At 38.1% G+C, this 17,232-nt stretch overlaps 1 protein-coding gene across 1 annotated transcript; it reads left to right on the top strand.

Annotated features, from left to right (window-relative positions):
- The first annotated feature begins 48 nt into the window (after positions 1-48).
- Positions 49-16,861, top strand: LOC119082621 (piggyBac transposable element-derived protein 3-like). The gene is made up of 6 exons (XM_037192183.1): positions 49-176; positions 2,112-2,363; positions 12,414-12,482; positions 13,184-13,355; positions 13,413-13,653; positions 13,721-16,861. The coding sequence occupies exon 6, from the start codon at positions 14,904-14,906 to the stop codon at positions 16,311-16,313; it is 1,410 nt and encodes a 469-aa protein (XP_037048078.1). The 5' UTR covers positions 49-176; positions 2,112-2,363; positions 12,414-12,482; positions 13,184-13,355; positions 13,413-13,653; positions 13,721-14,903; the 3' UTR covers positions 16,314-16,861.
- Positions 16,862-17,232: the final 371 nt, after the last annotated feature.

The following is a 17,232-nucleotide window of genomic DNA, read 5'->3' as shown; positions in this document are numbered from 1 at the left end:
AACATGCTTTCGGCGAGCATGTCCAATGTAAACAGTGTAAAAAAAAACTTCACGAATCCACCGTTCGCTGAATTTTTAATATCAAATGTCACATTCATTTCGTTTCAACTTTTTCTACAGTTCTTAAAACTACTCGTATTCGTGTGTTTCTAGTCTTCGAATTCACAAATAAACTGGTAATTAACGTAATAAGTAACGTGAAGCTGACAATCGAAAGTGAATTGATGTTCTTCAAAACAAGGCATCAGAACAGTCGGAGCGTTTGCTGCGACTTAGCCCCGTACGACCCGTAATCCTATTTCGTCCGTAACCATAATACGTCCGTAGCCGTAATACGCCCGGAACCCTAATACGTCTACAACCCTCTAATGCGTCTGTTACCAAAATGCAAGTCAAGTTGGGCATGGTCAAATTTACTGAAAGTGTTCATTTTTAAAATTGCGCATAGCGCAATTACGAAAGCCCGTACGAAGTACCTCTCAAATAAAACCAACAATTTACGATATTATTTTAGAAACCCAAAATTTTTTGCCAACTTTCTATTGGGTATTCAATTATCTCTCAAATGAAACAAAAACTAGCAAAATCGGTTGAGATTTACTCGATTTATGGCAAAAAACACTTAGGGACGAGTAGCGGCCTTAGTCCAAGGGCCCAAATTTGAAACTTTTTTCGTCACGTTCTTTTCGGTATTCAGTTACCTTTTATAAAAAACTAAATCTAGCAAAATCGGATGAGATTTACTCGATTTATGTGCAAAAAACACTTAGGGCCGAGTAGCGGCCTTAGTCCAAGGGCCCAAATTTGAAACTTTTTTAGCCATCATTCTATTCGGCATTCAATTATCTCTCAAATGAAACAAAATCTAGCAAAATCGGATGAGATTTACTCGATTTATGTGCAAAAAACACTTAGGGCCGAGTACCGGCCTTAGTCCAAGGGCCCAAATTTGAAACTTTTTTAGCCATCATTCTATTCGGCATTCAATTATCTCTCAAATGAAACAAAAACTAGCAAAATCGGATGAGATTTACTCGATTTATGAGCAAAAAACACTTAGGGCCGAGTACCGGCCTTAGTCCAAGGTCCCAAATTTGAAACTTTTTTCGCCACGTTATTTTCGGTATTCAGTTACCTTCCATAAAAAACTAAATCTAGCAAAATCGGATGAGATTTACTCGATTTATGTGCAAAAAACACTTAGGGCCGAGTAACGACCTTTGAGCCCTCCCAACAAGCCCACGTTGCATCTTACCCAAAAACAATGTTCAGCAGCTTTGTTCTACTCGTCAATACCTTTCATTTGATATATCGCAAGCAGCTATTGCGTGCGTATTTCGGTAGATATCGTCGAAAGACTGAAAAACACCTATAGGGCCCTAGCTCTGGAAGGGCCGACCCTACCATGCCCATTTTTGAACTTGACCTTACTTTTGTCGATACCAATCGGGGAAAAAAAGAATTTTGAAAAAAGGTTGTGATTTGCTCAAGCTAGAGGGGTCACAGACGGACGGACGGACGGACGGACGGACGGACATTTTTTTTATTGCGGATTCGTCATCTATTAACATAACCAAATGCTTTGCCCTTACTGTCTGCTTCCAATTCGACGTGTTACAAACGGCATATTAATCTTATAAGCCCCCAGTACTTCAAATTGCAATGTCTGCTAAGAGCGATCGGTTACTAGATAACAAATAACAATTGATTTGCCTGGTATTGGTTTGCTCATAGTAGCATTGCAATTTACCACCGTGGTAGTCAACTACCAAATTTGTGAGTTATAAATAGGCAAGCAGGCAGAATAATTTCGTCATTCGGTGCGTAGCTCTCAAACGGTAAACATCTTTACTGCTAAATATTTTGCGGGTCCAACTACCAACAACTACCAAACTTTCAAATTGCAATGTCTGCTTTGAGTGATTGGTTACCAGTTAACAAATAATAATAAATTTGCGTGTTGGTTTGCTCATAGTAGCATTGCAATTCTAACTTTTATCAATCACATTTGGAAAATCACATCCTATGGAAAAAAGACCTAAAAACCAGCGAACACAAAATTGGTTTTGTTTTTCCCTTTCGCCACTAAGAAATAAATATTTTCGCCGTAGGCACAGACAAAGCTGGATTTCTAAACGTGGCTAAAGATGAAGAAGCCGAACCGATTTTGCTACCAATTGAAGAGGATGGTAGTCTGTTGCTTTCTACACTGCAATCGCAGTATCCGGGTGCGACCGGAATGAAGTATAAATGTCCGGATACAAACTGTGACATCGGCATTCGACTGAATGAGGGGCGAATGTTTCCTACACCCGGAAATAATGGATGGGGGTCAACAGTATATTTATGCGTCATCCCGAAAGGTTTGTATTATTTCGAAAAGAATTTTAGTGTTAAGAGTGATATTGCCAAAACTTGATCCAATTTGAAAACAATGGTTCGCCGATCCGGGCAAGCGACGGATCGTTTGAATCGTCTTTCAATTTTGAGAAATATAGATCTTTTACTTCATCTGCTGGTTTCCCATTTTCGATGGGAGCACGTGAAAAGTCATAGGATGTGTGGTGAAGTATTAATTGCTACTGGCAACGGATGTTATGGTCACCGGTTGTTGTATGACTTACTGCCCTCGATCGAAAACCAAAAACAATTCAGGGTTTATCATTATTTACAGCCTTGCATTCGATTCAACCGAGTCATTTTCATGGCTAAAAATTCGATAATGAAGACAGCAATGAATTGCTTGGGCGTATAACTTAAATAGCTTCGGAACTTACGCTAATATTTTGCTACAATCAATTAATGGAAATATTTTGTCAAACAAAATTTGATTTTCGTTTCTTATCACAGATTGTTGAATAGGATTGAATAGGATTGATCGATTCGATTGATGGTTCACCGTATGATGTGTCATCTAGTGTTTTCAGACTCGGAGCTTGCGACTTTTCTGTCTCTCATTTTCTTCGTGATGAGATTGTAAAATACTGGAGAGACGTGCTTTGCGTCCTTTTTGAAAAATACCTTGTGGCCTTCGTTCAGGATAATCTGGTTCGCTTCATGTATCTTTAATAGACCTCTGGCTCGAACCTTTTTCAAAACTTTCACCGTACTGAAGTCGAATTCGTGGTTTGTTGCCGTCACATGTGCTACCAGAGCCGTTTTTGTTTGGTTTCTTAGCTCGGTTAGCCACATCCTTTTCGTGCTGGGAGCAACGTTCACATAAACATCGTGACGTCTCACCAATGTACGTCCTTCCGCACTGTTTGCATCGAATGGAGTAGACGACGTTGGAGTGTTTGCCGATGTCCAATTTCTCTTTCTTGTTGGAGAAGACTTGTGACACTTTTCTAGCTGGGCGAAAAGCAACTTTGAGCTCAGGAGCGTGTCGTTTCAGTTGATTCTTTAGCGTGTCGGGTCGGACAGACCTTCGATGTATGTCACTCCAGCAAATCCAAACGCATTCTTGGGTATTTAGGCTTCGGTGTGGTGGTCATCTCATGTAGACGGAAAAATGTTCTTTGTCAAAATGTCTTTTCTAATTTTCTAATTTCAAATTGTTATTGTGGAACGAACGGAAGCTAACTGAAAAACACCCGTCGACTTGGCCACGTTCTTAACCATCTGTTTTGGATGCTTCGAATAGTAGTTGAGGATTCGGTTCGACGGTATGGCTTTGTGGTACCAGTTCGTTTTCAGGTTTGACTCTTCGTTGTACACCGTGAGTTCCAAAAAGTTTATCGATTTCGTTTGAGGGTCTCTAGTTCGACGGTGAACTGGACGTACGATTTGAGCTGGTCCTTCAGAGCATCGACTTTAGCTCTTGGAATCGAGTTCAGGTGGAAATCCACCGCGTGTGGAAATTCACGCTATCCGCGGTATCCTGGATACCGGGAAATCGTTTGACCAAAATTACGGATACCGGGAAATTTTAGTCATAACGGGAAGCGACCGAGAAGCGATTTCTTCTATTTCTTAATTTCCCGATCAGAGATTGGTCTCTCGATTAGACTTCATTTACAGATTCATTTCCCGGTGAGATTTCAATTTCCCGTTGAGACTTACATTTTCAGGTGAATTTTAATTTTAAAATTGCAAAACCATTTCCCGGTAAGATTTCAATTTCTCGGTGAATTTTCATTTTCCAATTGCAAAACCATTTCCCGGTAAGATTTCAATTTCCCGTTAAGACTTACATTTTCCGGTAAGATTTCAATTTCCCGTTGAGACTTACATTTCCCGGTGAATTTTCATTTTCCAATTTCACAACCATTTCCCGGTAAGATTTCAATTTCCCGTTAAGACTTACATTTCCAGGTGAATTTTCATTTTCCAATTTCAAAGCCATTTCCCGGTAAGATTTCAATTTCCCGTTAAGACTTACATTTCCCGGTAAGATTTCAATTTCCCGTTGAGACTTACATTTCCCGGTGAATTTTCATTTTCCAATTGCAAAACCATTTCCCGGTAAGATTTCAATTTCCCGTTAAGACTTACATTTCCCGGTGAATTTTCATTTTCCAATTTCAAAGCCATTTCCCGGTAAGATTTCAATTTCCCGCTGAGACTTACATTTCCCGGTAAGATTTCAATTTCCCGTTGAGACTCACATTTCCCGGTGAATTTTCATTTTCCAATTTCAAAGCCATTTCCCGGTAAGATTTCAATTTCCCGCTGAGACTTACATTTCCCGGTAAGATTTCAATTTCCCGTTGAGACTCACATTTCCCGGTGAATTTTCATTTTCCAATTTCAAAGCCATTTCCCGGTAAGATTTCAATTTCCCGTTAAGACTTACATTTCCCGGTAAGATTTCAATTTCCCGTTGAGACTTACATTTCCCGGTGAATTTTCATTTTCCAATTGCAAAACCATTTCCCGGTAAGATTTCAATTTCCCGTTAAGACTTACATTTCCCGGTAAGATTTCAATTTCCCGTTGAGACTTACATTTCCCGGTGAATTTTCATTTTCCAATTTCAAAGCCATTTCCCGGTAAGATTTCAATTTCCCGCTGAGACTTACATTTCCCGGTAAGATTTCAATTTCCCGTTGAGACTCACATTTCCCGGTGAATTTTCATTTTCCAATTTCAAAGCCATTTCCCGGTAAGATTTCAATTTCCCGCTGAGACTTACATTTCCCGGTAAGATTTCAATTTCCCGTTGAGACTCACATTTCCCGGTGAATTTTCATTTTCCAATTGCAAAACCATTTCCCGGTAAGATTTCAATTTCCCGTTAAGACTTACATTTCCCGGTAAGATTTCAATTTCCCGTTTAGACTCACATTTCCCGGTGAATTTTCATTTTCCAATTGCAAAACCATTTCCCGGTAAGATTTCAATTTCCCGTTAAGACTTACATTTCCCGGTGAATTTTCATTTTCCAATTTCAAAGCAATTTCCCGGTAAGATTTCAATTTCCCGTTGAGACTTACATTTCCCGGTAAGATTTCAATTTCCCGTTGAGACTCACATTTCCCGGTGAATTTTCATTTTCCAATTGCAAAACCATTTCCCGGTAAGATTTCAATTTCCCGTTAAGACTTACATTTCCCGGTAAGATTTCAATTTCCCGTTTAGACTCACATTTCCCGGTGAATTTTCATTTTCCAATTGCAAAACCATTTCCCGGTAAGATTTCAATTTCCCGTTAAGACTTACATTTCCCGGTGAATTTTCATTTTCCAATTTCAAAGCCATTTCCCGGTAAGATTTCAATTTCCCGTTAAGACTTACATTTCCTGGTAAGATTTCAATTTCCCGTTGAGACTTACATTTCCCGGTGAATTTTCATTTTCCAATTTCAAAGCCATTTCCCGGTAAGATTTCAATTTCCCGTTAAGACTTACATTTCCCGGTAAGATTTCAATTTCCCGTTGAGACTTACATTTCCCGGTGAATTTTCATTTTCCAATTTCAAAGCCATTTCCCGGTAAGATTTCAATTTCCCGCTGAGACTTACATTTCCCGGTAAGATTTCAATTTCCCGTTGAGACTCACATTTCCCGGTGAATTTTCATTTTCCAATTTCAAAGCCATTTCCCGGTAAGATTTCAATTTCCCGCTGAGACTTACATTTCCCGGTAAGATTTCAATTTCCCGTTGAGACTCACATTTCCCGGTGAATTTTCATTTTCCAATTGCAAAACCATTTCCCGGTAAGATTTCAATTTCCCGTTAAGACTTACATTTCCCGGTAAGATTTCAATTTCCCGTTTAGACTCACATTTCCCGGTGAATTTTCATTTTCCAATTGCAAAACCATTTCCCGGTAAGATTTCAATTTCCCGTTAAGACTTACATTTCCCGGTGAATTTTCATTTTCCAATTTCAAAGCAATTTCCCGGTAAGATTTCAATTTCCCGTTGAGACTTACATTTCCCGGTAAGATTTCAATTTCCCGTTGAGACTCACATTTCCCGGTGAATTTTCATTTTCCAATTGCAAAACCATTTCCCGGTAAGATTTCAATTTCCCGTTAAGACTTACATTTCCCGGTAAGATTTCAATTTCCCGTTTAGACTCACATTTCCCGGTGAATTTTCATTTTCCAATTGCAAAACCATTTCCCGGTAAGATTTCAATTTCCCGTTAAGACTTACATTTCCCGGTGAATTTTCATTTTCCAATTTCAAAGCCATTTCCCGGTAAGATTTCAATTTCCCGTTAAGACTTACATTTCCTGGTAAGATTTCAATTTCCCGTTGAGACTTACATTTCCCGGTGAATTTTCATTTTCCAATTTCAAAGCCATTTCCCGGTAAGATTTCAATTTTCCGCTGAGACTTACATTTCCCGCTAAGATTTCAATTTCCCGTTGAGACTCACATTTCCCGGTGAATTTTCATTTTCCAATTTCAAAGCCATTTCCCGGTAAGATTTCAATTTCCCGCTGAGACTTACATTTCCTGGTAAGATTTCAATTTCCCGTTGAGACTTACATTTCCTGGTAAGATTTCAATTTCCCGTTTAGACTCACATTTCCCGGTGAATTTTCATTTTCCAATTGCAAAACCATTTCCCGGTAAGATTTCAATTTCCCGTTAAGACTTACATTTCCCGGTGAATTTTCATTTTCCAATTTCAAAGCCATTTCCCGGTAAGATTTCAATTTCCCGTTAAGACTTACATTTCCTGGTAAGATTTCAATTTCCCGTTGAGACTTACATTTCCCGGTGAATTTTCATTTTCCAATTTCAAAGCCATTTCCCGGTAAGATTTCAATTTTCCGCTGAGACTTACATTTCCCGGTAAGATTTCAATTTCCCGTTGAGACTTACATTTCCTGGTAAGATTTCAATTTCCCGTTTAGACTCACATTTCCCGGTGAATTTTCATTTTCCAATTGCAAAACCATTTCCCGGTAAGATTTCAATTTCCCGTTAAGACTTACATTTCCCGGTGAATTTTCATTTTCCAATTTCAAAGCCATTTCCCGGTAAGATTTCAATTTCCCGTTAAGACTTACATTTCCTGGTAAGATTTCAATTTCCCGTTGAGACTTACATTTCCCGGTGAATTTTCATTTTCCAATTTCAAAGCCATTTCCCGGTAAGATTTCAATTTTCCGCTGAGACTTACATTTCCCGGTAAGATTTCAATTTCCCGTTGAGACTTACATTTCCTGGTAAGATTTCAATTTCCCGTTTAGACTCACATTTCCCGGTGAATTTTCATTTTCCAATTGCAAAACCATTTCCAGGTAAGATTTCAATTTCCCGTTAAGACTTACATTTCCCGGTAAGATTTCAATTTCCCGTTTAGACTCACATTTCCCGGTGAATTTTCATTTTCCAATTTCAAAGCCATTTCCCGGTAAGATTTCAATTTCCCGCTGAGACTTACATTTCCCGGTAAGATTTCAATTTCCCGTTGAGACTCACATTTCCCGGTGAATTTTCATTTTCCAATTGCAAAACCATTTCCCGGTAAGATTTCAATTTCCCGTTAAGACTTACATTTCCCGGTAAGATTTCAATTTCCCGTTTAGACTCACATTTCCCGGTGAATTTTCATTTTCCAATTGCAAAACCATTTCCCGGTAAGATTTCAATTTCCCGTTAAGACTTACATTTCCCGGTGAATTTTCATTTTCCAATTTCAAAGCAATTTCCCGGTAAGATTTCAATTTCCCGTTGAGACTTACATTTCCCGGTAAGATTTCAATTTCCCGTTGAGACTCACATTTCCCGGTGAATTTTCATTTTCCAATTGCAAAACCATTTCCCGGTAAGATTTCAATTTCCCGTTAAGACTTACATTTCCCGGTAAGATTTCAATTTCCCGTTTAGACTCACATTTCCCGGTGAATTTTCATTTTCCAATTGCAAAACCATTTCCCGGTAAGATTTCAATTTCCCGTTAAGACTTACATTTCCCGGTGAATTTTCATTTTCCAATTTCAAAGCCATTTCCCGGTAAGATTTCAATTTCCCGTTAAGACTTACATTTCCTGGTAAGATTTCAATTTCCCGTTGAGACTTACATTTCCCGGTGAATTTTCATTTTCCAATTTCAAAGCCATTTCCCGGTAAGATTTCAATTTCCCGTTAAGACTTACATTTCCCGGTAAGATTTCAATTTCCCGTTGAGACTTACATTTCCCGGTGAATTTTCATTTTCCAATTTCAAAGCCATTTCCCGGTAAGATTTCAATTTCCCGCTGAGACTTACATTTCCCGGTAAGATTTCAATTTCCCGTTGAGACTCACATTTCCCGGTGAATTTTCATTTTCCAATTTCAAAGCCATTTCCCGGTAAGATTTCAATTTCCCGCTGAGACTTACATTTCCCGGTAAGATTTCAATTTCCCGTTGAGACTCACATTTCCCGGTGAATTTTCATTTTCCAATTGCAAAACCATTTCCCGGTAAGATTTCAATTTCCCGTTAAGACTTACATTTCCCGGTAAGATTTCAATTTCCCGTTTAGACTCACATTTCCCGGTGAATTTTCATTTTCCAATTGCAAAACCATTTCCCGGTAAGATTTCAATTTCCCGTTAAGACTTACATTTCCCGGTGAATTTTCATTTTCCAATTTCAAAGCAATTTCCCGGTAAGATTTCAATTTCCCGTTGAGACTTACATTTCCCGGTAAGATTTCAATTTCCCGTTGAGACTCACATTTCCCGGTGAATTTTCATTTTCCAATTGCAAAACCATTTCCCGGTAAGATTTCAATTTCCCGTTAAGACTTACATTTCCCGGTAAGATTTCAATTTCCCGTTTAGACTCACATTTCCCGGTGAATTTTCATTTTCCAATTGCAAAACCATTTCCCGGTAAGATTTCAATTTCCCGTTAAGACTTACATTTCCCGGTGAATTTTCATTTTCCAATTTCAAAGCCATTTCCCGGTAAGATTTCAATTTCCCGTTAAGACTTACATTTCCTGGTAAGATTTCAATTTCCCGTTGAGACTTACATTTCCCGGTGAATTTTCATTTTCCAATTTCAAAGCCATTTCCCGGTAAGATTTCAATTTTCCGCTGAGACTTACATTTCCCGCTAAGATTTCAATTTCCCGTTGAGACTCACATTTCCCGGTGAATTTTCATTTTCCAATTTCAAAGCCATTTCCCGGTAAGATTTCAATTTCCCGCTGAGACTTACATTTCCTGGTAAGATTTCAATTTCCCGTTGAGACTTACATTTCCTGGTAAGATTTCAATTTCCCGTTTAGACTCACATTTCCCGGTGAATTTTCATTTTCCAATTGCAAAACCATTTCCCGGTAAGATTTCAATTTCCCGTTAAGACTTACATTTCCCGGTGAATTTTCATTTTCCAATTTCAAAGCCATTTCCCGGTAAGATTTCAATTTCCCGTTAAGACTTACATTTCCTGGTAAGATTTCAATTTCCCGTTGAGACTTACATTTCCCGGTGAATTTTCATTTTCCAATTTCAAAGCCATTTCCCGGTAAGATTTCAATTTTCCGCTGAGACTTACATTTCCCGGTAAGATTTCAATTTCCCGTTGAGACTTACATTTCCTGGTAAGATTTCAATTTCCCGTTTAGACTCACATTTCCCGGTGAATTTTCATTTTCCAATTGCAAAACCATTTCCCGGTAAGATTTCAATTTCCCGTTAAGACTTACATTTCCCGGTGAATTTTCATTTTCCAATTTCAAAGCCATTTCCCGGTAAGATTTCAATTTCCCGTTAAGACTTACATTTCCTGGTAAGATTTCAATTTCCCGTTGAGACTTACATTTCCCGGTGAATTTTCATTTTCCAATTTCAAAGCCATTTCCCGGTAAGATTTCAATTTTCCGCTGAGACTTACATTTCCCGGTAAGATTTCAATTTCCCGTTGAGACTTACATTTCCTGGTAAGATTTCAATTTCCCGTTTAGACTCACATTTCCCGGTGAATTTTCATTTTCCAATTGCAAAACCATTTCCAGGTAAGATTTCAATTTCCCGTTAAGACTTACATTTCCCGGTGAATTTTCATTTTCCAATTTCAAAGCCATTTCCCGGTAAGATTTCAATTTCCCGTTAAGACTTACATTTCCTGGTAAGATTTCAATTTCCCGTTGAGACTTACATTTCCCGGTGAATTTTCATTTTCCAATTTCAAAGCCATTTCCCGGTAAGATTTCAATTTTCCGCTGAGACTTACATTTCCCGGTAAGATTTCAATTTCCCGTTGAGACTTACATTTCCCGGTGAATTTTCATTTTCCAATTTCAAAGCCATTTCCCGGTAAGATTTCAATTTCCCGCTGAGACTTACATTTCCTGGTAAGATTTCAATTTCCCGTTGAGACTTACATTTCCTGGTAAGATTTCAATTTCCCGTTTAGACTCACATTTCCCGGTGAATTTTCATTTTCCAATTGCAAAACCATTTCCCGGTAAGATTTCAATTTCCCGTTAAGACTTACATTTCCCGGTGAATTTTCATTTTCCAATTTCAAAGCCATTTCCCGGTAAGATTTCAATTTCCCGTTAAGACTTACATTTCCTGGTAAGATTTCAATTTCCCGTTGAGACTTACATTTCCCGGTGAATTTTCATTTTCCAATTTCAAAGCCATTTCCCGGTAAGATTTCAATTTTCCGCTGAGACTTACATTTCCCGGTAAGATTTCAATTTCCCGTTGAGACTCACATTTCCCGGTGAATTTTCATTTTCCAATTTCAAAGCCATTTCCCGGTAAGATTTCAATTTCCCGCTGAGACTTACATTTCCCGGTAAGATTTCAATTTCCCGTTTAGACTCACATTTCCCGGTGAATTTTCATTTTCCAATTGCAAAACCATTTCCCGGTAAGATTTCAATTTCCCGTTAAGACTTACATTTCCAGGTGAATTTTCATTTTCCAACTTCAAAACCATTTCCCGGTGAGATTTCAATTTCCCGTTGAGACTTACATTTCCTGATGAGGTTTTCATTTTCCAATCGCAGAACGATAAATAAATAAATAAAAAGCTCATACAACTGTGAGTATTACTATAGGATCACGAATAGGGAGCAACTCGACAAACTTGACGGAATAGATAATGATCCTTTCTTATTTTCTTGTGTGGGACTGAGGGATATCTACGAAGTAATTGGTAGAACGTCCACGCAGTTCAAAAACCTGCCTTTACTTCTTGGAAAATTTCGACTTGTATTGATACCTATTTGAACGCACTCGAAAAAATGGCAGAGCATTTGCACAGAGACATTTCATCTTTTTATCCCGAGTTATGTATATGGATTTTGTATGCTTTGGGCGTCGAAGGTAGTGCGTGAAACATAAAAAATACCGTTTTCGACGCATGTAGCATGTAATATAAATATAGTACACAAAAAGATTTCATCTAAAGTTCTGCTTCAGATCTGCTTTCTGCCTTTGTCAGATGTGAGCTAAACTGTCCTTTCAGAATTTTCATTGACGATACCTAGGCTTCTTTAACTGCTTGGATACGCAAAGTATATGGTGCAGATAATGAGAACTAACCACTTGTATGTAAATGTAAATGGTGCCAATCGACAAAATCAAAAATTAAATTGAATTCGTTGGTTCAATTGAATGTGGGAAGTGTGTAGGATGTAAGAGTAATGCATCCTACAGCCCTAGTCATAATATAGTAGTACAAGTAAAGTTTTTATTAATAAAATTGTGGTTTACTTTCACTTTCACCTATGGGGGAGTCACCGGGAAATACTGTTTTCACCACCGGGAAATTTTACTGGATTTTGCCGGATACCGGGAAATCGAATTTGGATACCGGGAAGAAAACATTATTTCCACACGCGAAATCCACACACGTGGACCAGCAATCCGGTTCCAATTTCAGGTCTTTCAATGCCCTGTCGACAAATTCTTCAATCACTCGACCAGAATTGGTGCCAGTGAAGAACTTTTCTTAAGTCCTACACATTTATTTAAAATTGGTTTTCTGTTTTTTTTTTAGATAATGAATGCAGGCCAGTGGAATCGAATTCGGAAGCATCATGGTCACATATTTGGACTAAAATCAAACGTAAGTTCATTTACTTCATATTTTGTTGAAAAAAAAGAATTACATGAGCCAGGCGCGCCGACTTTTAATTTGGTTGTTGGGTGCCATTCGGGCAAGGAAATTTTAAGCTCAGTCAATTACAATGACAAGGCCTGTGCAAAGCATTTAGATCTATCAGGGTGATCGAGGCGGGTATGTAAGTAATGTTTTCTTCCCGGTGAACCAATCAAAACTTCCCGGAAACAAATCAAAATTTCTCGGCGATTCGCTTGATTTGATTTGATCAAAAGAAAACAGATTCGCGAGCGGAGCAAGCGAGACTTTTCGAAGATTAGCTTTTGATGATGCAAAAAAGTATCGCTCTTCAGAAACGCTAGCTATTTTCTGTGACTTTTTATTTATTTTTCTTTTCTTTATCTTCAGCGGTTATTATGCCATCAGATATTGGTGGCAGAATTGCCATCACTTATTCGATAAATGATATACTTGTAAAGTTTGTAAAGAACGAGATTTGGAACTACTTTCTAGTCATTATTTGTGCTTAACATTGTATTTAAAAATATCGCTAAAAATAGTTACTAAAATTTATAAAAAAAGACCCATTGAAAGGTGTCACAGTTACATTACTGTTAATAGCGTTTTTGTCTTTTATAAGTTGTGTTACTGTTCTTTCACATAAAATTATAAATAATTATAAATTGTAACGCACGAACATACAAAAGAAATCTGTCGCTATCGAGGATTACCGAGTAAAACACACATCGACTAGAACAATTCAATGCTCCTCACCAACTACGGCTGCATTTCGAATGAGGGCAAAAATCCGATTTACATTGATGGTATGCCGTTGCTCTCGGGTAGTTAATTCGAATAAATAACAATTGCATTATCGAGGTATGGCTATAGTTTAATGTTGTTTGTGAATTTGTTTGAGAATTTTTCCGCTTTTAGATTGCCGGTCTACGATTCATTTTTCTTACCAATAATGAGCTCATTGAAGCGATTGGTCTGAACTGGACGCTTAATTAGATCATGTGTGCTAGATGAAATATTTTGTGTATTTACGATGTTCCAATTAATCGTAGTGTCACTGACTTAACGAAAAGAAAGGGACAACAAGAACACAGCACTTATGTCGCCGATATTTGTTGCATAACTGACTATGAGTAGTACCAGAATGATTTGAGCTGGTGTAAGTGCTTGCATCGCTTATCTTCTCGCAGCCAAATAATTTGTCCACTTTCGCTTTCGTCTTTCAGAAAACGGCGAATCACACGGTTGCTACATGACATTCGTCGACGCACATGCCAGAGTGATCAAAATTGGGAAGAGTTTAAACAAAGCTTTGCTTTAACTCATTGCGCAGAAATGGGCCAAATTTGACCCATTTTCTAAAATAATATTAATGTGTCCCAAATATCTCGGATATTGAGCCTCTACTCAATACATGGCTTAGAGATTTGATAATACTATTGGAAATATACCCGATGGGTGTTCTGAAATGGTACAATATACGTTTTTGCGAGCAAATGTAAAAAAAAAATCAGATTCATCAACTTTGTTATTCTGAAGGTACGCGAAGTCATAATATAGTTTTTGTGTAAGATCTATCGATCTGGGGCGATATTGAGATCAATAGGCCTATGCTCTTGAACAGCTTCTTCAAATATTGATTATTTTTTGCATCTGTACTTGCCGTGCTGCAATACAACACAAATACTAGCATTTTATTATGAATAACAGAACTAATGTGGCTCAGCAAGTTATAGTAGCATGAATCTCAGTAGCTTTGATTTTTAAATGTAATGATATGTCACGACCATTCCTTATTTCGTGTTGGCAAAGCGTTTGGAAATCACCAATAAAAAAATTTAGCCTGTAAAGCTTGTGTATATAAATTTCTAAATTTATCTTTTTTCGTAAAATTTACAAATTCGCCGTGATGGCTCCTCGTAGCAAAAGGTTAGTGACAAAAGTTATTGATTCGAAACAATACAACGAATCAACGAATTTTTTCTGTTGCGTACCAGGACCGAAAAAGTTGCTCCAGAAGATTTTTGTAATCTATTGGTAGAATCAGAATTGGAAGATAGCGATGACGATGAGGCAGAATGCACGTTCGAGCAACAGAGCCGACGTATTAGAATCGGCAGCCAAGTATTGACACTGGACGAGGAGCAATTTGTTGAGGACGATAGCGATGAAGATGATTTTGAAGGATGGTCAAGTTTGGATCTATTGACAAACGTGAATGCTGCTGTTACGAAAACTGGTATCGATCAATGGAAGTGGACTCCCAAGGACAAAGTAAAATGGGGTAAAGGAATCGTCAACAAACACAATTTCGAATATCAACAGACGGATGACGACGATGCAGACGAAGAGTATTGGTCACCTCTTGAATATTTTTCGAAATATATTCCAGAGTCAATCTTTGACGATATGGTGACATACACGAACTTATACGCAGAGCAGCAAGACGCTAAAAAATGGAGACCCACGGATAAGGCGGAAATGAAAATTTTTATCGGACTTCAAATTATGATGGGCAATTTGAAGTTGCCGCGGATCGAACTGTATTACAGCAAGGAATTGGATTTGAAAATGTTTACAGACAGCATTCCAATCTATCGCTTCTATTTGTTGCGAACTAACTTCCATCTGATCGATGTCACGACCATTCCGAATAACTCGTCCGACAAATTTATCAGAGTTCGCCCATTGATGGATTCGGTGCGACGACGATGTCTCCAACTGCCACTCGAAGAATATTTATCAATCGACGAACAAATGATACCAATGAGAGGCAGAGCTACGAAAGGAGTGAAGCAGTTTGTGAAAAATAAACCAAAGATCCGATGGGGCATCAAAAATTTGGTTTTGTGTGGTAAAAGTGGCCTGGCCTACGACTTTATTTGTTACCAAGGCTCAACCACGGAATTTGATCAGAAAATGCTATCAACATTTGGGTCAGGTGCTACCATGGTGCTGCATTTGGCGAACAGAATTGAAGGAGTTGGCCACAAACTGTTCTTTGACAATTATTTTTCCACCTTCCCACTTTTCCAAATCCTGGCTCAAAAAAAAATTTACGCTACCGGTACAATTCGATTAGACCGTTTTTCGAAGCCGCCATTTTCTACGGATTCTGAAATGAAGAAGATAGGACGAGGATGCTCTGAAGAGGTCGTCTGCTCGGATCGATCTGTCGTTTGTGTAAAATGGTACGATAACAAATGTGTGGCTTTGGCGTCGAATTACGTTGGGGTTGGAACACCTGACAAAGCTTATCGATTCGATAAGAATTCCAATCAAAAGATAAGTATTGATCGTCCGGAGATCGTTCAAAAGTACAACATGAATATGGGCGGAGTGGATCTAATGAACCAAATGATCAGCTACTATCGTATTTTCATTCGATCGAAAAAATGGACTTTGAGAATGGTCTCCCATTTTATCGATTTTTCTATCGTGCAGTCCTGGATTGAATATAAAATTCACTGCAAACGGGCTGAAGTACCACAACGACAAATTATGGACCTCTTGGCATTCAGAATGAAATTGGCGAAACAACTTATATACTTCGAACAAACCGGCAAACGAAATGCTCGAATCACACTCGAAGATGTTCGAACGAAGCACCAACGAAACGACAAATCACGAGAATGCCGTACCGATAAAGACATTCGATACGATGGAAGCTATCATCTGCCAAAGTATTCTGAGAATCGCCTGCGATGTAAGCTCGAATCATGTAACTCGAAATCTCAGATCTACTGTACAAAGTGTAATGTTCATCTTTGCGTGAACAAAAGCAACGATTGCTTCTATGAGTATCATCGGAAACCTTGAGAATTATGTTCATTTCTTACTGGCTTCAATTTAAATTTTTGTTTTTCTTCTCATTTTTAATAATATTTTTAAAACTTGAACTTCTGTGGTGAGTGGAACAAGTATGATATGAATTTTATGTAATAAAGTTCCTCTTGTCTAAATAAAAAAAAATATTTTTCTCAATCGGTGGAACTTGCGTCACATCTCTTATGATCATTGGGCCAAACTTTCAGATTTATTTATTTATTCATCAGAGAACAACATTGAATTGTTCGCCCCTTGCTCACTGTTCAAATTTTAGATATCTTTTATTATCGTTGCCTTGCTTTCGTTCGTTCGTAAAAAAAAAATGTTGTCAAACAATCTGCTCTCGGACTATCACAATAGGTAGAAATGTTTAGATGAATAACAGAACAACATTCGATTTTTTGTTCTCATATTGTATTAGTAGCGTACATGGGATGCTGCGAAAATAACTCATTGCGTATGAGGTAAAAATTTTGTCACTAAAGCAAACTCGCAAGTTGCTTTTAGCAACAAGTTTCTGTAATGATCTTTTCTATAAATGTAGCGAGTGAGATCAGGGCCCACCATGCAATGTATGCAACAAATATTGAAAAGGCCACTGAACGATGCCTTGTTGCTTAGCATGGCCAGTTCAGCCTGAGTGAGATGGAGTCTGGTAATGAAAGTTCCCACCAGGAAGGCAATTTTGTGAGCGTTACCGAAGCAAGTTGCTCAAACATACGCGAGAGAGTTTTCGAGTATCACAAAATTATTTCCGAATTTATAAATTACGTACCGTTTTACTGCCAACAACATGCGAAAATTGAATTTCACATGAAAATTCCCGAAAAATGAATCTGAAAAAATTCCACTTGTAATCTATCATTTCCGCAAAGGGCAAATGGCTACGTAATGATCAATTTTCGCATAG

Source organism: Bradysia coprophila, unplaced genomic scaffold (genome assembly GCF_014529535.1).
Source record: "Bradysia coprophila strain Holo2 unplaced genomic scaffold, BU_Bcop_v1 contig_476, whole genome shotgun sequence".
NCBI classification, from domain to species: domain Eukaryota; kingdom Metazoa; phylum Arthropoda; class Insecta; order Diptera; family Sciaridae; genus Bradysia; species Bradysia coprophila.
This window is presented reverse-complemented; position numbering and strand designations above follow the sequence as displayed.